At 36.5% G+C, this 24,550-nt stretch overlaps 2 protein-coding genes across 7 annotated transcripts in view; one reads left to right on the forward strand and one right to left on the reverse strand.

The window, feature by feature from the left end:
- Window positions 1-2,775, forward strand: part of LOC145662399 (F-box/WD repeat-containing protein 7-like) — a 60,726-nt gene extending 57,951 nt beyond the window's left edge. For all 4 annotated transcript variants that reach the window (XM_081727935.1, XM_081727937.1, XM_081727936.1 and 1 more), the window contains exon 12: window positions 670-2,775. In XM_081727935.1, the coding sequence (XP_081584061.1) occupies window positions 670-833 (164 nt within the window). In that variant the 3' untranslated portion in view covers window positions 834-2,775. The remainder of the gene's footprint in view (window positions 1-669) is intronic.
- Window positions 2,776-4,927: 2,152 nt separating this feature from the next.
- Window positions 4,928-24,550, reverse strand: part of LOC145661954 (lipopolysaccharide-induced tumor necrosis factor-alpha factor homolog) — a 28,186-nt gene continuing 8,563 nt past the window's right edge. The window contains exons 2-5 of one of the 3 annotated variants that reach the window (XM_081727303.1): window positions 20,233-20,348; window positions 10,161-10,259; window positions 6,479-6,617; window positions 4,928-5,138 (exon numbers count right to left, since the gene is read on the reverse strand). In XM_081727303.1, coding sequence (XP_081583429.1) covers window positions 5,036-5,138; window positions 6,479-6,617; window positions 10,161-10,259; window positions 20,233-20,348 — 457 coding nt within the window. In that variant the 3' untranslated portion in view covers window positions 4,928-5,035. Of the gene's footprint in view, window positions 5,139-6,478; window positions 6,618-10,160; window positions 10,263-20,232; window positions 20,349-24,550 lie in introns of all 3 variants that reach the window. The other 2 variants (XM_081727302.1, XM_081727305.1) reach the window with 2 other exon arrangements.

The raw sequence follows: 24,550 nt of genomic DNA on the forward strand, positions 1-24,550 counted from the left end.
GGGTTTTCTCGGTGTTCTCCCGTTCCCGCCCACTTTCTTCATTCCACTGTTATCATCTCTCCCATCATCATTGTCTCCATTAGCCTCGGGCAGCCGTGGTGGCTCAGTGGTAGAGCGTTCACCTTCGGTACTTGGGATCCTTGGTTCGATCCTAGCTCGCGCCAAGTGAACTTTGTGGTGGACACAGTGTCCGTAGGTTTCTCCTTGTTCTCCCGTTTACTCCCACTTTGTTCATTCCAGTATTTCATTCATTTCTCATCACCGTCTCCTTTAGCCTAGCCAGCATAAACGTGGGACGTAAAAACTTAAAAAGATTTCATTTCATTTTTTCCATTATCTCGCTGCATAAAACTAAAAACTGAAATTATTGGATAACTGCTAGTGCTAGAAGAATGTTCTCATGTTTACTATGTTTTCTTAACAACCATATTCTTCCAATAGTGGCAATTGTGCAATAATTTTTAGTGTTTTGTCACGGAACACGCACTTACCTGCAAAAACAGTAAGCTGTGTGTCCATTGGTGTCCGCATGATGATTAATGGATGAAACACATTAGACCAATTAACAAATTAACGCAACATAAGCTAAAAAAAAAAAAAAAAAAAAAAACTTTTGTTTTAGTATATAAATGTAGATAACTTAACCCTAATGATCTGTTACTGTTTCAGGTGAATTTATCAGGAACTTAGTGGCATTAGAGAGCGGCGGCAGTGGTGGTGTTGTGTGGCGTATTCGTGCGAATGAAACAAAACTTGTGTGTGCAGTGGGCAGCCGTAATGGAACAGAAGAAACTAAGTTATTAGTATTAGACTTTGATGTTGAAGCAAAATAGTAATTACTATAAAATATTGAAAAAGAAATTGTGTTTGAGAACAGAAATTTAAGGAGAAAAAAACAGAACCTGTGAACCGCGCTTGCTGCGTGCTTTCTTAAATCTCGTGACAAAAGAAAAAGATATATTAACTTTAATGTAATAGCATTTGCTGCAGTCCTCAAAGTGTACTTCCTTTTAGAAAGCAAATCAACAAACTATAAGTTCGAAAAGAAAATTAGAAAGAAAAAAATGTCGGAAACTTCTTCCACGTTGGGTTTCTCAAACTACTAATATTAATGAAGTTTTACAAGCGACAATATGCAGAGAAAAGCGTGTCTCTTTGTTGTGAAGTCACGTGGTGCTCTGTGAACTGCGATTAAGTCTGAACCGTCTACCCTCATTGAGCTGTTTGCCCAGGCAAGAAGAGAAAATAACGTTCGGCGGTAGTTTTTTTATTTTATTACTTTTAAAGATAAATTTCAGATATTCTCCCAATTTTTACACGAAAAATAATCAGCATATATCCAAATGAAAGTAATTACTCTGATTAGTACTTTGTTTTTTAAGTTCCTAATGATTCTTGAATTATTATGCGTCTTACTGTAGTATACACACGGATTAAGTCTCAATTAAGCATAATTTCGTATAAAATAGCTTGCATTTTGAAGTCACTGAACTGAAGAAGATGCTTGAAATTTTTCAATTCTCTTCCTCTTATGAGAAAATTACGTCCTCCATTTTTTTCTGTTTCTATATTAAACGTACTACGGAAATATATATATATAATATAAAATATCGGTATAATTTGTAATTACCATATTTTATGGTAAGTGTACCAGATAGGTTTTCATTTCAACCTGATTATGCATAATTCGAACGGGAACAGATGTAACTCCTCTTATACAGTATTATGTAATTACCTCTAGCCCGCCACGGATGTCATAATGTTTGCTGCCTGGACTTGACATCACCTTTTCAGTGGCGAGCATAAAGAAAAAAAAAAAGAAAAAAAAAGAGAGAAAAATTCAGGTGTACTTGTATTTTGGGAGAGGAAACGTCCTTGCTGTTTACTCTTTTCCACATCGGTATTGCTTATTTTCTCTTCTTGATCAGGCTATAGCTTATTTTTCCCCTTTTGTCATTATTTTTTTCGGCACAATTTTTTGTTGGCTTTTTTTTCTGAAAAAAGTAGATTTTTCATTTTCTTAGTACATTCTTTTTTTTATCATAAGATTTTCACTTAAATGAGTGTACTTCGTTGTGTTTATTTTTATTTGTATTTAAAAATATTTCTTTGAAACAGTTCTCCCAGAGAAACTGTGGGGAAAATAGTAATTGTTATTTTTTTGAACATTTTAAATTTTTGAATAAAATAGTTCCTCATGATATTTTTGATTCCATGAAATCTTAATTATTATTATTATAGCATTATTATTATTATTATTATTATATAATATGATGTCGACTATACAAGGGAGAAACGTTCTATTTGTATGTACAATTATTTATTGTCTAATGGAATGCCTGTATAATACGTGTCTCATTGAAGTATGCCATATTGTAGATATGTTCCAAGGACATTTCTGCGATTGTATTTGAGTTCATATTTTTGGAGCCATCCTGCTCAGGTTATCAGATTTTAACATATTGTTAGAATCATGTACGTTTCTCTCAATGATTTTTTTTGTTTCAGATGAAATTCTTTTTCTTTTTTTTTTTAATGGGAACAAAGAGAAAGACTTTATATATATTTTTTTTCGTGTCATAACTGCAAAGCAAATACTCATTTACTATCTGGCTCCAGTTACAAATCGTGGTGTACTCCCTTGCCCCTCCTCTCCCCTCCTGTTTTGTATTGTTCCCATGTGTGAATACACAAGAGAAAATATTGCTCAAAAATGTTCTTTTGTAAAATGTTAAATGTATTATACATGTAATAAAATCGTTTCTTAGTCAGTAATTACTTGTAGCATTTTTTTCACCCAATGTATGTATTTTAGTACAAGAGTAACTTAATATTGAATGACCTTGTAATTTTGGTAAATGTTTTATCGACTAGAAAACTAAGACGGATTGTTTCTCATATTCCTTTCCTAAATCCACTCACCGTTAAGGCAGCTTCTTGGTGACCTTGGAGCATCACTGTTTTCGGAAATGTCGGATCACTCGCGAACAGCAATATGAGTTCATCAGAGAGAATTCCTTCATTTTGTTAAAGTAGATAGAACAAGGTCTGGGAAGTGGAGGATGTGGTACAGACAGCGATAAAAGTTCTTTCTATTTGATTAAATTTATTTTGGTAATAACGGTGGTATGGCAGGAACATACACAAAATTACATTCTTTTTAATTTACTGAAAACTGTATCAAATTGTCCTTCCATTCTGAAGTTATGTACGAAGCTAATTTCAGCAATGAAAAGAACTTTTGTCGCTGACTGTACAACTGTATATCCAAGGTTTCGAAAACGTTAAAACGTGCATTGTCATGGAGCAGCAACATTCCACTTGTCCATTGGCCTTCTCAGCTGTATTCTGTGCCGAAGCAATGTGTCATAATATGCAACACTGCTCACCTTGTTATTGGTTGGAAAGCCATTCAAGAAGTACTATCACCTGTTTCCCAGAAAGCCATAGAGAATCGAAACTGAGACTTTTTTTTTTTTAAATTATTTTTTAATTTTTTAAAGGATACATATAAGTACAAAGGGTGGTCAAAAGTAACGCATAATAGCTCCATAATGGTAACTACTAGAGTTTTGGAACAGTTACTCAATAAGTGATTCAGTTGCTTCACTGCACTGCAGCCGTCTTTGTTTTCATTAACGAATGCACGTTAATGAAGCTATTGATGTTGGTTGTTACACCTTTTCTCACACAACTAACGAGTTCGTTATCTCAAAATTGTTTCTCATGCAGATGAGCCTTCAGTTTTGCAAACAGGCAGGTTTCATTACATGTGATTACTCCATGCATCGGCGTCTGTGGCGGGGGAGCGTCTCCCTAATATTTTGTGGGGATGAAATGGATCAATGCTAAAAGTATTTAGGTCTATATGGAAGAAGTAAAGACAGGCAGAACAAATGAAAGTTATATTTGTTGTTAAGTATTAGGTTGGTGTGATTAAAATGTCCGGAGACATGTGCCACTTTCAAGGAAAGAAATTGAAGAAGAAAAAAAAAGGTAGTAACACACCATGATTAGTAAAAGTAATTTCGGCTGCAGCCATACACTTTTCCCATTTCGCAACCAGCAAATTTTTGTAATTATTTGTTCATGTTGAGAAACTCAATAATATATTTCTATTATTAGATAGGGGGAAATTCGAGTGAACAAAGGGGTAGCATCCGCCTATTATCAAGTTACTAAAAGGTGGCCTCTGACAGACAGATAGCTGCACATGTTGCAAACAAAACGAGAAGGGAGGATTGTTCGCCAATCACAGCAGTATTCTTTCACGCTGTTGCTAGGTAACGAAAGTCATTGATCGCGCTGTTGCCGATAGTTGAGACGATTTGTTAAACGTCTTAAGTTTGTCGCCAGAGCTGCTGTTTCTGTTGCGGAGCCTCTGGCAACAGCGCCTCCAAAACTCCACGTGCTCTACGCAACTGTCGGAAGCCATCTTTCCTTACGCACACAGTAAATCATGGACATACAATATTTTGATCCATTGTGTTGTCAACATCGTCTCGCAACAACTTACTGTGAATCGATTTTGCTGATTTATGCCCGGATGTGTAGAGGAATTCGATCACTACATGTTGGGGTAGTCGGGTGTCACAGTAATCATCCACGGTGGTTTATCTGCAACAGCATTTAGGTATAGGTTGAGTGGTAAAGTCCCGATGTTTCTACTTAGAAAATTTTTATTTCTGTAGTGCTTGCCATTGCTGAGTGAGATTGTGCTTTACTTTTTGACCGACCTTCGTACATTCTAGGATTCCCCTTTTTCCATCAAGGCCTTCAAATATGGAGTGAGGAGAAACGTCCTTAATATAAATAGGCCCTATTTATATAATTATTACATAAAACACAATTTAAAAAGTACTGTGAAATAATATTATTTTCCATTCTCTCAATCATCATGTGGCCACTACGAATAACACAGTTAACATATTATTTCATATAGTTTATTAAATAACGTAAGTAGTAATTGTGTATATACTACTTCCGTGACGAAACATACAACTAATGTACTCCTAAGCTTCGCTACTATTCCTTGTTATTCGTAGGATCTCAGAAGAATATGGCATCTGGGACAGTAGTGTTCGACTCTGTGCCATTTGTCTATACAATATGGAACTAAACAGCAACCACAACTCAAACTAGTTTCAAAACAAAAGAAACAAAAGTGAGTATTTTTCAAAGAAGTTACACATAACCACCTAGAAAGTACATTAATTTCGATTGTGGAGCTGGGTGCAATAGTGGTCTAAACAATGATAATGTAATATTCGATAGGGTAACAGTACACGAGTGTTTTTTCTCACTTTTTATAATGAAAGATGTTTATACAGTTCGTACAAAAAATGTACAAATAAGTAATTTTCTATTTGTCTCTTAAAGTTCTTCCCTCTAAGTTCACTTTTAGTGGATCTTTTGCCCGTTACAGCACGAAGTTTGCCGGTTAAGAATAACACTACCCGTTGCAGCTGGGTCTTACGGAACCTTTTGCCCGTTGCAGAGGTAGAATTAAGATATTTTGCCCTTTAGCGACATTTTAAGAGAGTTCCGTGTCAAGCTGAACTGACTATACTCACAATACAGCTGTTACTTACCACCTTTCCCACTTCAAAAAATCTAAAAGTTCTGTTTGAAAACTTCAAGAAACTCCGTTAAGAAACAGAGAGAGTTGTTTTCTGAAGTGTTGAAAATTCTTCGTCTCCTGCTTGCCATGCCGGCGACGTCTGCAACTGCTGAGAGAATTTTCTCAACATTGCGGCGTTTCCAAACATACCTGAGTTCCACAATGATCAGGCAAGATTGAGTCATTTTGTAACTCTTAATCCATATCCGGATAAGCTTGACTCGTTGGATGTGAAGATACTGTGTACAAAATTCAGAATAAAACAAAAAAGATAACCTAAACCTAATCAAACTTGTATAAGAACCATTTTTTAAATGTTGAAATTTATTTATTTGCTTTATAAAATTCTACGAACGTCCAGAGCAAAAGTAAAATTTCGACAGCTCGTCCCCAAAGCTTAACCGCATCGTGGATATTCTGATGGATGAGTACTAATCCAGCCGGACAAAACCATAACAGTTATTCAATCAGATGCTACTAGATACGCCTCAGTCACAAGCGTATATATATATATATATATATATATATATATATATATATATATATATATATAAGGGCGGATCTAAGGGGGCCATAGACCCCCCTTGACGCTCAGATGCACACTGGATAAAATGGGCTTCAATCCTGCTTTACACTGGATAAAACGGCAAACTATGGTTTAGCCCCTCCCTTGATCATATCCTGGATCCGCCACTATATATATATATATATATATATATATATATATATATATATATATATATATATATATATATATATATATATATATATATATAATATTTGTCCTGTTAGCTTATGATTAAAAAGTAAATCTGCTTGAAAACTACAATAATAGTAATAATAATAATAATTTCTTACCCGGAGAGACATAATAGAGCAGCCAAAAGATGAGTAATTATAGTTGGTTTGGCTATAGGTCTTGTGAAGACAAAGATTCCACATTTCTTACACTTTATTGGCTTTGATGTCCACGTACGGGTATTTTCTGACGCACCGCCTGAAATTAAATGATGCTCTCTTCAGCATATATGTAACTGCTCATTCTAGCTCTGAATCCACTACGTCGAACTTAAAAAAAATAAAATAAAATAAAATCCAACCAAAGCAAACAATAATTATTATTACTAATCTATGTTGCAGTTCTCTGATGAAGGCAATGATATATTACCGAAACTGTAACATAGATTAGTGATAGGAAAATGAAATATTCAGTTTAAGTCTTACGCCTCTTTCAGACTGTCCGGCGTTTGCCGCGTGCCGCATCTGGCATTTATAGGCGCTGTGATTATTTGATTACCATTAGTATATATGAGGCTTTTCAGATTATCCACGGCGTTTCGCCGCATGCGGCTGCCGTAAACATCACGCCATCCTTCAAGACGATGCTCGGCTCCCCACCGTACACGACATGTTGATTACTATTGTCGCTCTGCAGACTAGACGGCGTGTGCCTGATAAAATTCTATAGTTTAATCTTGTATTATTGATACTTCGGAGAATGTGATTTATATCCTGTTTTTTAAAATTAAATGTGATATTTTATTACTTGGGATATATAGTTTCTAAACCATTTACAATTGCATACAAACGTGTAAATATGAACATTAAACATTTTCGAAACTATACCTCAATTCCAACTAGAATTTCCAACTATACCTCAGAGCTACGGCAAGTCTTTCAGTCGGTGAAATGGCATGTCTTAAGCGGGATTTTGCCTTAAAATCTGTCTTTTTATTTCGTCTAACAACTCATCAAAGGTTGCTATCGACATACGAAAATAATTATAAAAAATCGTTTCATCACTTCTTAAGTCACTAAATAATAGCACAAATGCACCAGCTACAGATCTTTGAATATTCAAGAAATAAACCCATTTTCTTCCTTTGTGCCTTCGTCTTTTAGATTTTAAGTAGAACCAGTACAAATATAATAACCTACCTCGATCATCCATACAGTCTCTATTATAAAAACGACACATTAGTTTGGCTGGCAAAAAAGCTGCCGTGATGTTTACCACAAAAGCCGTATGTTTTATGACATAACTTTTGTACACACGGCACTGCGCCCTTCACGGACGGCGTGTAGTGTGAAAGAGGCCCTACAGATCTGCCCTTTGGGCTTAAGAAGACGGATGATTAGTGAAAACAAATGATAATGAAAGAACTGATAAAATTAGAATATGTGAGGAAAGAGTAAACACCCAGAAAACCCACGGACATATTAGTAATAACGAATGTTTGCTTTGCTTAGAGAAGAAACCATGGCTACCCACATTCTTCCGTACTTATATGTTTGTTTGTTGTAGAGTAGCGTTCGTTGTAAAAACTAGGGCTATATGAGACATGGACCTACAGTTTAAAGTGAAAATCGGCTTTCAAATTTCAATGATTTCTCACCGGGATACGAACGCGGGACTTTGCACCAAAGGCGTGCTCGCTTCTTTATGAGAGTTTTCTGCACACAACTGTCACTCACGGGCTCTGCTATCATACCATTATATAATAAAAATCTGTGGTATTTTTGGCTATTTATGTTACGTCATGCTTAATTAACTTCTCCTATAATATAATATTGGCTCCCGATTACATTACTTTTGACGCCAGAAAGATACTCCTTAATTCAAATAATTTCCATTTGCCTTACGACACTGGGCCAAAACCGAAAAAAACAAAAGGGATGACCAATTTCGGAATCTGGATTTTTCCGAAATCCGGAAAGTGCAATTTCCGATTCCGAAAAATAATGTTTCGGATTTCGAAAAATTTTGGCCGTCCCTAATATAATTGTTTCCTTATTCTAAGTTGATTGCAGATCAGTTCTGGGTGTTCAGAAAGTAACTATGCAGTTCATAACTTGCCGTATTTTATTTTCCATAAACCACTTTAAACGACTGAAATTAACTTGAAGCTAAACTTTAATGTCATGGAAGTTATAAGAGATGCTGAAAGTGATCCTCTTGCACTTGAAGACACAGTTGCACATGTTTCTCCATATTCTTGAAGACGTTGTGCAGAACATCGGGAGTTATGTTCTGAATGTGACGTATCAGTGCAGCTTGGAGTTCTTGTATGGTGTGCGGATTGCCTTCATACGCCTTTCCCTTCATCGTACCCCATAGAAAGTAATCCAGTGGTGTTAAGTCTGGTGAACGCCGAGGCCAGAGTCCTCGAGAGATGATGCGGTCACCGAGATGATGCGGATGTCCTGTAAACAGCTCATCGCCTTGTGGGCGGTATGTGCAGTCTTCCCATCCTGTTGGAACCAGGCATTCTCAATTTCGTCCTCATTCAGTTCATCTAGGAAGGGCTCCAGAATGGAAGTGCAGTACCGTTCTGCATTTATGGTGTCCTAAAAGAAGATGGGACCAATAATGCGTTTACGAGTCATGGCGCACCAAACACCAACCTTTTGATCATGCAGTGGGGACACACGAAATTCATGCGGATTCTTCGTACTCCACACACGACCATTCTGGCTATTCACGTAACCGGAGAGGTAAAACCATGCCTCATCCGTTAAAAACGTTTTGTCAAGAATCCCCTCACCATTGCCCTACAGAAAGGATAGGAGCCAGTTGCAAAATTCCACACGCGCCGGGCGATCGGTCTCTCAGTTCATGCACGATCGAAATTTTGTACGGATACATGGACAGTGACTTCCGGAGAATTTTGTGAGTGGAACCCACGGACACGTGGGCCTGCTGAGGTAGCCGTCTAACCGATTTCTTTGGACTGTGCAGCATCACGTCTTGCACTTCTGCCACCTTCTCTGCGGATGTGGCTGTGGATGGTGTACCTGATTTTGGAGCATTATGAACACTCCCGATCTTTGGAAACTTGGTGGTGAGGTTCCGTACAGCATTGCGGTTAGGCATCTATACTCCTGGGAACTTTGCTCCAAATGCAGCTTCTACTGCTGAGGTAAACTTGTCTCCATTGCGGAACACATGCTCCATAAGAAGCACTCTTTGTTTAATTGACAACATGATAACCTGGATCGCAATGATGTCACAAGATGTTGGTCTTCAATCAAACCGGACCTGTGAACAAATACAAATACCTGGTCAAATATGGTTCAAATATGTTAAACAATGGAAAATGTTGTATTACTATTTGACAATCATATCAGTCAATACTTAGCACACTACAACATGGCACTGCAAAGTTACTTTCTGAACACCCTGTATAAGACACGTTCTTTTAGTATTAAAGGGAGTACGGTGGCTCAGTGGTAGAGCGCTTACCTCTGGTGCGTGGGGTCCCTGGTTCGATCTCCGACCAGGTTTCTGGTGGACAACATCGTGTCCGTGGGTTTTCATGGATACTCTGGTTTCCTCGCACATTTTCATTCCACCAATTCTTCCATCATCATTCACTTGCTTTAATTCATCGTCTCCCTTTGCCTGAAGACCATAATCGTAGGACGTTAAACTGAAAGATTTAGTATTAAAACTATTCATCACTATGATAGCGAGTGTAAGTAAGGTTACAACTTTAAAAAAAAAAAAAACAAAAAAACAAAAATGTTACTTAATACAAACCTGGAGTTGACTCGCCACCAATACTGCTAACCAATGGACTGACTGAAGAAGTATTTGGAGGAATCAGGGTAGAGTTATAAAAACTAGATTTCTCTTTGTCTGCTGCAAAATAACAATATATATATATATATATATATATATATATATATATATATATATATATATATATATATACAGTATATACATATAAAGCTAAATTCCGAATAGTAAGTAAATACATAAACAAAGAAACTGAAAATTTCAACATTGCCGGGGAATTTTACAGTAGGAAAGGATTTGTTAACACTACCATCGTTTTAGTAGCTACCTACTCATCTAACGTAAGATGCCTCCCGAATCCGAATCCCCGAGAAAGGGTTACCACATTTTCAAAGCAAAAATGTCGGAACTTTTCATGTAGCTATTCGGGCTGGACTGGTCTGGGAAGGGGGGGGGGATGTATAGCCACGGACGTAAGTAAGTATAGAGGTTGGAGCAGTACTTAAAGTGATATTAGAGGAGGTGACGGTATGGAACAAATATGACCACTTAGAGCAGTAATTTTGACAGAACCATAAAGAGCATCTCTACTCCTGACATTTTTTAACCATTTTTACATGAAAATGTAGAGAGAGAGAGGGAGAGAGAGAGAGAGAGAGAACTCAATAGTGACAACAGAGACACAACTCAAAAATAACTCTTATTGAGTCAATGGGAAGAAGAAAACCCGTTATGCATCTACTTTCTATTTCTAGAGCGAGACGTCTGAAATTGGAAAATTGGCTTAGAGGAAGCAGTTTCTTTATGTAAATTACTGTTGAAAGTATAACATGTTGAAACCTTTTAAACTCGTCTCCTGAAAAGTTGCGATTTTTGAGTTGTGTCACTGTTGCAGCAAATGAGTAATTTGTAAATGTTTTACTCCCCACCTATCATCATCTTAGTATTCAATGAATATTGTTTTCCGTTGTATTCCATTGTATTGTATTGTATTCCACTAGTATTTAATGATCCTTTCCAATCTAATTTCCATTTTCAAAAAAATTCTTCTGGTCTCATCTCGTCTCCTGGTCAACACTAATTTTCTTATAATTATAAACACAGAAGTCCAGACAATGTGAAAAGAATAATCCTGTATTTTAAAAAGAGTCCTGTCAGGTTAAGCATTCTAGGCGGGTGGTACGATAGTTATTTTTTTATTTATTTATTTATTTTATTTTATTTTATTTATTTTTTTTTTTTTTGAGAGAGAGAGGTAGAATTGCTCACACAAATGTTGAAAAAATCAAGAGCACAAATTCTGCCACTGAATAGGGTAATGGGGAATGATATTTACTTTCGAAGCAGCAGCAACGAAATCTTTGATAGTACAGATATATTTGTTGAGTCAATGTTAACGTCGTACTTATTATTGTGTGTAAAATCTGTTTTCTTTTCTGCACGCCAATTACAATTTAAATAAGTTATTTTTACCGGTATTCCATACCGGCCGATTTTCGAATTTTCGGATGCATAACCGGCTCATACCGCCTCACTTTAACCACTGGGTTGGAGTCATAAAAACAAAGACTCTCTTATTCAGTGGCGAAGCCAAGGGAAGGCCTAGGGGGCCAGGCCCCCTTGCTCAAATTCTTCGCCCCTCCACACACAGACTGATACTGCTGGAGATATCAGGAGTTTATGGGACTGGTCAACAGATATTCCATTCAGTAAGTTCAGTCAGTGAATACCCACTTTTATTACAGATTTATATTTGTTCTTCGTCAAAATATGCATGTATTTATGAGAAAATTAAGCATTTCTGAGAAAATAACATTGTAGTAATTATGCAGAACAGTAAATCAGTGGTGACATGCATTTTCAACAGGATATACTGTACTAATTAATGCCCCTCCTTCAAATCTAATCTCAAAACTAACAATATTAATTTATCATTGACTACAGGATAGTAGCGTTAAGTTACTTCAACTACAACAAAAATAAAAATAAAAAAACTAGTGAAGGCAAGCAAAAGAAAGAAAAAGGCCACGTATACTTCTTTTGCTAGGAGTTCCCATTGAAATGTCTGTTCTGACACTGTTTGATATCAGGAAAAGAAAAACATTTCCTTTTTTGGCTTCAAAGAGTGTTCACTTCATCATTTTAATGAAATAAAGGCAATTCATTACTCAGTTTTAGAGCTGAAGGGTAGAAGTATCAAAAAATAATTGAACTACGGCCAGATCAAAAAAAGAGGCTGCAACCGGGACAGTTGCCCTGGGCGCCAGCAAACTAACCTGTGTGTTTATTGGTGTAGATGTAGATGAAGGGGGGGGGGGTACTAATCGCAAAATGTACCCTGGACCGCCAAATATCTAGTTTCGTCACTGATTCATCATCATAGGTATTCTGCCTAGTGTTGTAAATAAAAAAATAAAAAAAACGGTTCGTATTTTTTCAGAAATGTACGTTTTTTAGAAAAAAACATTGCCTCTCGTTTTTTTTTTCTAAATTTCGTTTTTTTTTCAAATAGTCATTTGCAATGCATCTTACGTCTATTTAAGTATGAAATATTTTTATGTAGGTGTAATCACCGTAAAATGCAACATAAATTAAACGCTAGATACTGATACCCTACAAATATTTTACAATTTACATGAATACCATACCTATTAACAATTCAGGTTTCAGCAGTTTTCATCAATATCAACTAAGAAATAAAAGTAGAAATGAAATTATGTTTTTTAGTAAAAGCAGGCCTTTAATAAGTACGAAAATAATGTCACGAACAGTATAAAATTCCAATAACTTGTCTAAAGATAAAAACTAATACTAATTTGCCTAATAGTATTTTTCTAAATGTCATATATAAATAATTTGTCGATTAGATATATATGATATGCAGAGCTGGCTCTACCATATATGCAGTGGCGTATTTACGATTTTGTTTCGGGAGGGGCTTTGCTAACTTTCGGGGGGGGCTTTGTCTGAAAATGTGAAAATTCTGCAAGATATTTCATATACTTTACCATAGTAAGTAAGATTTCGGGGGGGGCTAAATACGCCACTGTATATATGCAACACGTGTATTTGCGTGGAATGGCAAGCTTGGATGGTCCGGCAAAATCTGTCATAAGTTTATTATTTAAATTAAATATTTCTTGTTGGAAACAGACGTCATGATGATGGTAGTTACATTTACTAAGCTGACCTTCTATTTGAATACTACATTCATAAATTATGTTTAGGTTGCATTAGTTTAAGGCCACATGGACAATGCTAAAGCAAATGATCGAATAAATCCGAGCACAAATTGCTTGATTGTTGTCAAATGCAAGAATTCAATTCTCGAATAGTAGTGAATATCTGTTCCATTTAGTAAGTTATCACAGTTTTGATATGACAACTAGTCTTGTTTTTGTTAGAAGCAAGTTCCTTATCATTGAAGATAGAAACAAGTTTTTTTTTTAAATGTTAGAAGATGTAGAAGAAAAATCAAGAAATAAAGATAAAAGAGCTAGTTGCACTGGAATTGCAAACTGATACATTGAGATTGAAGCTCGATAGTGAATTCTATAAAAAGGATTACCATCTTTCCTCTGCAGGTGTGTTTGCTTTATCTTTCACTATCATAACACATTAACATTTAAAGAAAAAAACATACACAACGGAATTGCATTTTTAGTAAGTATTTAAACCTTTCTGAGTGCGACTGCACTTACCCTCACCTTTGTTGTTCATGCTGGAGTAGCATACTTAAAATCATGACTTCTAAGATTTGTTCTTTCTGGAGAAAGGGGGAGGCGGCAAATTATGCCATTGCACGAGGCGACAAATTGACTAGGACCTCAATATAGGATGACTCAATTTGAAGTAATGCAGGGTGTTTCAAAATTAATTTTAGGGTTTTGAAACTTTGTAGTATCTATTACAATTAACTTACAATTATAAATATTATATCAAATGAAAGAGCAACTCAAACAGTTTTGTACGCACACATGTACATGCGTTGTTTATTCTGTCTGCCGTTAGAAAGAGCAAGTAGCAAAGATGGAGACTAGAGAGCAGAAAGCTTTTTATGTTTTAATAAAGACTGAACCTGTACAGTGCAACCGTCTGTATGAAGAATATTAAGGAGACGCTTGCAACTACGTCTTTATTTATTGTTTGCAGTTGCTACAGGTCTAAAGCCTACAGACTACGGTTTACGTGCCAATTTCGCAAGTGAAATATTGCTGCATAACAATGAAGACTTTCTGGATCGTGTCGTCTTCAGTGATAAATCGACTTTTCACCTAAGAGCTAATGTGAACACTCATAATGTTTGCATCTGGCCGTCAGCAAATCCTCAGGAGATGGTACAATTGAAACGAAACTCCCCTAAATTGAATGTGTTTTGTGCCATATGGCGGAAAGTTTATGGGCCTTTCTCGCCTATCGACTAGATGTGTGCCGTGTGACGAATGAATCTCACATCGAACACTTGTAGCAAAGACTGTTTGAGGTGCTCTTACTTGATGCATTGCTTATAATTGTACTTAAAATGTAATAAGTACTACGAAGACTTAAAACCCCAAAATTTATTTTGAAACACCCTACATTTCTCACCAACAGTGTTGGAACTAAGATGTAAAAAGGAGAGAAAATTTTCCTTATAAAGTTATTGTTTACAACGATATTGTTATTAGTCGAGACTATAACTACAACAACAACACGAGTTAGTAGTCAAAAAAATGAAATCAAATGTATACTCGGTGGCCCAGGTGGCCAAAGTGGCACACACAGGTGTGTCACTTGTTTAATCCGCTCCAGTGTGGACACTAATTAAGATATCGGGATATTATTCTTGCAAAATGTGGTTGGTCTGTAGTTTATCATAGTAATTTCTTTTTCTTCTGGTGTCGAATTTCCTTCTCAAATTTCACCTCAGTCAAAAGTTCGAGAACTTTCTAATTTCGAATTTCCTTTACTTTTTTTTCCTGTAGCTTCCTTCGTTGTAGAAAGACATTCTTAAGACTTGCCAGGTAGATACCTCGGATGGATACCTAACTGTTGACATCAATTGGACGGGCCTGCGCACAGTGTTACCAATTAGGAAAATTAAAATTCTCCTATATTTGGGCAAAACATTAGAAATTTTTGTTTATAAATCCGTACCTATACGTCCGAGTGCAAGTCAACTTACGCCAATCGAACATTTGTCCTTATTTAACAAACGAAAGTACAAATCGTTACAATGGGGTAATTAGGGGGCGCACGTAAAATTCGTATTTAGGTTCTAGCCGTTGATTTTTCTAGTTTTTCCTTACTTTTCTGTTTACCGTAATATTTTTTTGGTAATTAGAAGCTTTGTTCCTTAAATATCGCCATAATACTTGTAGGATATATTAGTGGTGTACCAATGTTTAATTTAAGATAGTTTGCGTCTGTCTGGTAGCAGTGTTGCCAGCTACAGAATATTTTAATTCCAGATTTAAGGGGGAAATTTTGGAAAAATTATATGTTTTGTCTCTATTATTTCCCTCTTGTTGGCTATATCGGAACAAACGTACCAGTATCTGGAAGTCTCGTCTTTGCTCTACACAACGCACTATAGAAAGTTTGAATAGGATAATTAGGGGAAGTACAGTTGAGGTTTACAGTGGACCTTGTTCTCTAATTGGAAAGATAACTGTGATATTTTTAAAGGTAGAATGAGATTTTTTATTGACATGCTTACTTTATTAGATATCGTCACAATACTTGTAGGATATATTAGAGGGATACCAAAGCTTATTTTAAGATAGTTTGTGTGTGTCTGATAGTAGTGTTGCTACCTACAAAAAAAATTAATTCCAGATTTTAGGGGCAAATTTTGGGAAAAATTCCCTTTTTTATTTCTAATATTTCCTTCTTGTTGGCTACATTCGAACAAATGTACCAGTGTCTAACAGCCTCATCTTTAGCCTACACAGCGCACCATAAAAAGTTTCACTAGAATAATTAGGGGAAGTACAGTTGAGGTTTATAATAAACCATGTTCTGGAAATGGTAAGAAAATGGTGAATTTCTGGGGTAGAATGAGAGGTTTTTTTAAAAATTTCATGCTTACTTTGTTATATATCGCCATGATACTTGTAGGATATATTCTTGGAGTACAACGGTTTATTTTCAGATAGTTTTCGTCTGTCTCATGGCAACGTTTCCAACCAAAACAATTAATGCCCGCTATTAGGTGAAAAATTCGGGAAAATTTCCCTTTTCCCCTCTATTATATTACCCTCTTACTGACTACATTGAAACAAACGTACCACTACCTGAAAGCTTCCTCTTTGCCCTACAGAACGCACCATAAAAAGTTTCAATAGGATAATTAGAGAAGCTGTACCCCGGCATATTTGATTTTTGCTTCTGAGGCGTAAAAAGTGTCAAAATTTCATGTGTATGACAGAATTTTTTCTTCCCCTCTTTGAATGGAAGCCAGCGACTTCAGGATTTCACTGTATCTTGTCAACACACCAAAGATTTGTTTAGGTGACTTGAACCCATATAGCAGCAGTGGTGCGAGGTACAAAAATTTTTTGAAATTCGGTTAGGGAATTTTTTGTAAATTTTCACCCCTACATTTCCCTCAATAATTTCCCACCCGTTGGCAACACTGCAATGCAACTTACACCAAAAAATAGCCACATCCATTTTCTTGAAAACAAGGCCTTAACCATATCAATCGAGTGAATAGTTTTTGAGCAATAAGTCACTAACTGGAAATTTATGAAAACGCCAAAAATGACCTGGGGCCGAAAGGAATAATCACACAATTTTGCTCGTATAGGTTCAAAGAAACAAACGATTTGTAAGTTACGAGGGCTTCGACTTAAGTTCTGTTAATTATTTCCATAAACTGCAACATAAATCAATAAATAATAGTTGCCAGAAAAAAAAACAGACTTTTGAAAAAAAAACATGAAAAAGAACGATGTTTTTTATTGAAAAAAAAACTTCACAGAAAAAAAAAACCGTTTTTTTACAACACTAATTCTGCCTTTATTGGCAGGTCACTTGCCGCAGCTGAGAAGCTTCCATGCTCCACGGTCCTCCGCTAACCTTTTCGTCTTCGCGTATGATCTTTCTGTTTTAATATCCTCCATTAATTGTAGTCTCCTTCGCCCCCTTCCTCTCTTTCCCGCCACCATACCCTCTAGGACGTCCCTCATGATACAGTCTCTTCTTAGGCAATGTCCCAACCAGTTTCTCTTTCTCTTCCTAATAACTCACCCTCATATGGTTACGGTTACAATGGTCCGATCCAAAAAATTCAAACTCAAGAATTATGGGCTATTTATGGGCTAATTAGTTGCTCTAATCCCAATTTTTGGCCTCCTACCATTTAGTGGGAAATCGGTTTCAAAATCGGCGAGTCTTGCTCGACATCAAGCTAGAACCCCCCATATGGTTACGGTAACAATGGTCCGATCCAAAAAATTCAAACTCAAGAATTATGGGCTATTTATGGGCTAATTAGTTGCTCTAATCCCAAGTTTGAGCTCATACTATTAAGTGGGAAATCGGATTCAAAATGGGCGAGTCTAGCTTGATATCAAGCTAGAACCCCCCATATGGTTACAATGGTCCGATCGAAAAAAATCAAACGCCAGAATTATAAGCTATTTATGGGCTAATTAGTTGCTCTAATCCCAATTTTTTGGGCCCTACCGTTTAGCGGGAAATCCGATTCAAAATGGGCGAGTCTAGTTTGATATCAAGCTAGAACCTCCATATGGTTACGGTAACAATGGTCCGATCAAAAAAAATTCAAACGCCAGAATTATGGGCTATTTATGGGCTAATTAGTTGCTCTAATCCCAAATTTTGGGCTCCTACTGTTTAGTGGTTAATCGGAATCAAAATGGGCGAGTCTAGCTTGATATCAAGCTAGAACCCGCCATACGGTTACGGTTACAATGGTCCGATCGAAAAAATTCAAACGCCAGAATTATGGGCTAATTATGGGCTAATTAGTTGCTCTAATCCCGATTTTTGGGCTCCTACCATTTAGTGGGAAATCGGATTCAAAACGGGAGAGTCTAACTTGATATCAAGCTAGAACTCCCTACGCGGTAACGATGCTTCGATTCAATAAAACTCAAACGCCGGAATTATGGGTTATTTATTTACTTATTATTGCTCTAACTCCGAGTTTGGGATTGTTACCGTTTAGCAGAATTCTTCGTCAAATTGTGGGATTTAACTTAACTTCTAGCTATGAACCTAGTGCTATAATACTCCGATCAAATCATTAAAATGCCGGAATTATGAGTTATTTGTGTACTAGTTAGATACTCTGTTGTCGATTTTGGTTCTTCTATCGTTCGCAAGAAATCTCATGCAAGATTGATATTAACTTTAGATAAGGTGGGATGATACTTTCAAAGTTGCAGTGAGAAAAGATCGATGTTTATTAACTGAAAATTGATTTGTTTGCACTCTCCGCAAATGTAAATCTATATCTCTACTAGTAAATCCATAATTATTTTTTCACGTGTTTATGTTCATTATGTTTGGAAGTAAGTAGTCTATATATAGAATTTATATAGTGAAATATCATTATTTTTTAAATAAATTAGTTGTGCAAAGGAAATGCCTGTTCACCGTTGCTGGGGTCGCAGTGGTACAGAGCTAGAGCGTTTACCTCTTGTACGTGTGATCCCTGGTTCGAACCCAGATCACGCCAAGTGGTATTTGTGGTTTACAAACACCATGTGCTTCGGTTTTATCGGAGGTCTCCCATTTCCTCTCACTTCATTCATAATGAATATAATGAACATAAAAACGTGAAAAGACAATTCATGGATTCACTAGTAGAGATATATATTTGCATTTCTTTGAGAATGCAAATAAATCAATTTTCCGTTAATAGACATCGACGTTTTCTCACTGCAACTTTGAAATTATCATCCCACGTTATATAGAAATCAATATCAATCTTGCATGAGGTTTCTTGCGAACGATAGAAGAACCAAAATCGACAATAGAGTATCTAAATAGTACACAAACAACCCATAATTCCGGCATTTTAATGATTTGATCGGAGTATTATAGCACTAGGTCCAGAGCTAGAAGTCAAGCTGAATCCCACAATTTGACGAAGAATTCCTGCTAAACGGTAACACCCCCAAACTCGGAATTAGAGCAATTTTAAGTCCATAAATAGCCCATAATTCCGGCGTTTGAGTTTTATTGGATCAGCATCGTTACCGCATAGGGCGTTCTAGCTTGATATCAAGCTGGACACGCCCATTTTGATTCCGATTTCCCGCTAAACAGTGAGAGCCCAAAAATTGAGATTAGAGCAACTAATTAGCCCATAAAAATTGCAAATAACACTGGCGTTTGAATTTTTTCGATCGGACCATTGTAACCATATGGGGGATTCTAGCTTGATATCAAGCTAGACTCGCCCATTTTGAATCGGATTTCCCGCTAAACGGTAGGAGCCCAAAAATTGGGATTAGAGCAACTAATTAGCCCATAAATCTGGCGTTTGAATTTTTTCGATCGGACCATTGTTACCGTAACCATATGGGGGTTCTAGCTTGATATGAAGCTAGACTCGCCCATTTTGATTCCGATTTCCCACTAAACGGTAGGAGCCCAAAAATTGGGATTAGAGCAACTAATTGGCCCATAAATAGCCCATAATTCTGGCGTTTGAATTTTTTTCGATCGGACCATTGTTACCGTAACCATATGAGGGGTTCTAGCTTGATATCAAGCTAGACTCGCCCATTTTGAATCGGATTTCCCGCTAAACGGTATGAGCCCAAAAATTGGGATTAGAGCAACTAATTAGCCCATAAATAGCCCATAATTCTGAGATATGTTCCGGTCGTTTTCATGTTGGTGGTTTGTGTAACTTGACACGCGTATACAATCTGTTACTTAACGATTCTTTTAAAACTTGTTCAGTATATAAATCTAATGATCGAATGGCTGAAAATAAACCTGCCAGAATTTTATGTCACAGAGCTGATGACTTTGTTGCTATCTTTAGAAAGCATTCTTCCCTTAACAGTAATTTTTGAATTTACAGAAAAAAATCTGAATACTATACAGGAAGATTTATGAATAAACATACCTTGAAAAAGTAGCCTATCCAGGCAAGAGGTTGATAGAGATCTTGAAATTAAAGAACCTTCTCTTTCATAGAGCTTCTGTCCAGATAAAAGCATTGTGTAGTGCACTATATTATTTCTGAAAGGCAAAAGAGCAGTCTCTATGCTGAAATCACTAATTATTATAAAACAAAAAAAGAAGAAATTTGTATGAGCCGATGTTAATTCGATGAAGCATAAAATAATAAAGCTTACATTCAGTGGCGTATTTAATGGGTGCCTTCCGGCCTTAACCGCCCCCCCCCCGGAACTTTATTTATAATTTCAAAGTAAATGAAATATCTTGCAGAATTTTCATTTTTCCAGGAATAAAGTTAGAAAAGCCACCGCCGAAACAAAATCGTAAATACGCCACTGCTTGCATTTGATCTCTTATTCCATCAATGATGCAGTTAATATAATTCTCTTTAATTTTAACCCTTGGAAGTGCGTATACAGGATTTCTTTTTAGGGGTTCTCGTGCCTTTTCTTTCTTTGTTTCTTTACATTTTTTTTTTTTAAAGAATGAAATTTATTAGAAATGTAAATTCAACAAAGGCACAACTGAGTAAGATTGCCTGGGATACAAACTGCAATAGGATTCCTAAATACACCTCCTATAGCCATTTCTTTTTCTTTTCTTAAAGACACAAGAGAGAAAGCGACATCAATACAATTTTGTCGTAATTTAATCTATTTCTCTCTCTCTCTCTCTCTCTGTATATATATATATATATATATATATATATATATATATATATATATATATATATATATATATATATATATATATATATATATATATATATATATATATATGCAAAGAAATTAACAGGTTGAAGAAATAACTGATAAATAAACTTTTAAAAAAGATGGAAAATGTATTGCTTAGAAATTTATATTTTAATTTTGTAGCATCATACTGTGATTAAGAACCGCTTCGGTAAAAGGAAGAAGGGTTATATTAATGTGGAAGAAAACTAGGTAAGCGTTGGGCCATTGAGATACTGCTTTCAAGTTGAAAAAAAAAGTGGAAATTGTTTTTGGACGTATAGTATTGTCTATTGCTCAAAATTTGTATTTTGAGAACGTGGCATCATACTACAATCAGCAAGCATCTCGACAGAAAGAAGAAAGATTGTTGAGTTGCCTTCACTCTACCTAACAGGGCCAGAGGTGCCCACAGGGAGTTTTGGGGCGAAAGTTGCACGCATGAGAATATTTCGGGAAACATAATTTTTCATTGAAGATGGTACAATCAAATGGTAAATTTGGGTGGCAGAGTGGTAATTTTAGGGGTGTAGAATGGTAAGTTTCCCAGATAGCACAGAAAACTTTTTCAAAATGTTTAAAAATTTGCAAAGGCAAACTAAAATGATTGCAAAAAACTTGCCTTTTCAAATGAGAAAATTTGCCGAAAGTTCAATGCAAATAACGAAGTTGACGCTGGCTGAGTTTGCAGCAAAGTTGCCTCAGAAAATGAAAACATCTGCCAATACAAACGAAATGTTTGCGACTGCACAGCAAGAACGTTTACCAGGACTTTGCTGCAAATATTTTGTGCAGATTTTCTTTGACAAAATTTCCGAAAATGAGCTGATGAATTTGGTGAAAATATTGAAAGGTTTGCAGCAACATTACAGAAAGTGTTTTCACGGTCACAAGATCATGTTTGCTGCAAATGTATCAGGTAATGTTTGCTGCAAATTTATGAAGTGAAACCTAACTTTATGAAACATCAACATTTTTATAATGTGGATCCGTCTTTTCTTAGTGGCAAGCATTAAACATCTTTAGCTACTTGCCAAAGATAAAAAACTTGCGAACGATAAACGCACAGACAAAGGATATCGCAATTTATCTACTTACTCAACGATCATATCCCTGTACTTACTCTCACACACTTTCACAAAATAACGTCAGGCTGCCTGGGTCAATAAAAACATTTGATAAGAGACCAGTGAGTTTATTCTGGAGTCCTCTGATGTATTGGTTTTTCTCGATTCTCACTTCCCGCTTGTTTTGTCACAGTTGATGTAGCGCAGTGAATTCTGGGTACCATGCGCGCGCACTCGGTAATATCATCACATATTTGCTTTCAGCAAGTTTTTCGAAACAAGTTTTCTACAGAGTTGCAAACTGTTTGCGACGGCAAACTTTCGACGCTATATTTTCAAAAAAGATGCAAATTAATTGCAGTGGTGAATTTATTTTTATAAATCAGCGAAAATTTGCAGATCATAATGAAAGTTTTTAATAAATATTAAGAAATTTTGCCTTCGCAAACTTTCAGATTGTTTGCTCCACTAAACGAAGCAAAAATTTGCCGCAAGTATTCGTGCTATCTGGGTTGGAGAGTTGTGCCAAAAGCGTCGAGGGGATGGGCACTCCTGAACAGGACGGCTTTCACCATACTTCCTCATAGGGGCATATGAAAACTAAACAATCGATTGTTGAACGGAATGTATTACAAAGAATCTATATGCCAAATTCGTCTCACGTGATTGTGCTTGTCAAACACATTGGTGAGAATGTCTTCGGCGATGTTCGGGGAAACTGGAGTAGCAAGTTGAATGAAGGGTAGTAGTATTCAGCGATGAGCTGTCATGTCTGTCTGTCTTTGACGTAATGATTGTCATATGCTTGTCCGTAGATGCAAAGGGATGGGAAATACAGAATCTATCCACACCACACCATCTATCCACACCACACCATACTGCACTCTCATATTGTCATCTTGAAGATAATAAGTCCAGTGAATTCACACATTCGTGATCTTCAGTTACATCCTCGAACTTTATTTAAACAATATTTCCGACACTCCAACTTGCAACAGAATTACATACATCCCCCTTACGTCAGAGGAATTCAGCATATACGCCTTCTCTCAAATCCTGTAGTCTCTGTTCGGAAGCTCATGGTCAACATCAACAAATTACTCTATTTTCAGGGCCGGTCTTAAGCCGATTGGACCGATTGCTCCCAATCGGGCCCCGCGCTAGCTCCGTCTACTCTACTCTCCAGTGCTGTTTTAACAGCATATTAGGCCCCAGAGCAAACAAGTGTGTTGTGGCCCCTATGACTAAATTTTGTTCCTAACACATGTAATTAATACATGTCATTCTGCTCGCCCCCCCCCCCCCCCAGCCAAATGGCTATGGTATCATTAAGATGGCTCTGCTACTTTCGGTTGTCAAGTACACACATCATATTGAATTACAGGTACAGTACATCCATAGACTCCACAAGGGAGAGAGTATGGCCTCTCCCTAACAAGTAAATGAATAGTTTGTATTAAGTTCCCGGACATACGCAAATATTTTCTGAATTTGATGCTGCAGTAGTTTGCTTATTTTTTACGTTTACAACTTCTGTTGTACAAATAGATATGTCAAGGGAGTATTCTGCACACCCCCAACACAGGGGCGTCATTTCAGACTTTGCTTGGGGGGGGCAAGAGCACCACCGACATAAGAATTTCACGTTTTGTACTAGTTATTAGTAGGCAATCGATTAAAGTATATGCATTCCTCAAGCTCTTGGGGGGGGCAATTGCCCCCTCCTGCCCTCCCTAAATGACGCCCCTGCCCCAACAGACCCTAACATGTGAGATGAATTCGTTTTCTCGTTTTCTCATTCATTTTCAAGTATGCCTTTAGTAACGGGCGACTTTTTATAAGAAATTATATCCAAGTGTTACGTTTTATTCAATCATATTAACACACAGTGCAAGTAGGGACTAATATTTTAACCTTAAATTGCAAAATAACTTTCGAAAATCAATTCGTGTAAGGCCAAATTGGCAAAGAAACTATGGTATTTATAGCTATTATGACACATTTAAGACGTCATTCTCTTACATTTTCCACAATATAAGAATTGTTGACAACTTTTGCTAAATTTTTAAAACACGTCTTAAAATATGATTATTGTATGTATGGCCGCACGCAGAGTGGGGCAAGGGGTCAGTTAGGCATACATCACCTTCGAAGAGTGTTCAATTCTTCGAAGTACATGTCAAAATTTGTTAGATTGGCTTGCTGATACACTGTTGTATTTAATAGATTAGTATGAAATTCTATAGTACTATAGATATTTACTATATTAATATATGCACAGTAGTATAGCCAGGATTTCATTTCGGGATGGGTTCGGGGGTCCTCCCTCGGAATGTTTTCGCCTATGGGGAAATTAAAACTCGAATTTAAGGTTTCTTTTAACAACTTTAAACTTTTCGGGAGGTCCAGGGGCCCTCAGTGTTTGTTAATATTTGGTAATGTAGGGACTGAAAACGTAATGTTA

Source organism: Thermobia domestica, chromosome 10, assembly GCF_964235325.1.
Source record: "Thermobia domestica chromosome 10, izTheDome1.hap1.1, whole genome shotgun sequence".
Classification (NCBI taxonomy): Eukaryota; Metazoa; Arthropoda; class Insecta; order Zygentoma; family Lepismatidae; genus Thermobia; species Thermobia domestica.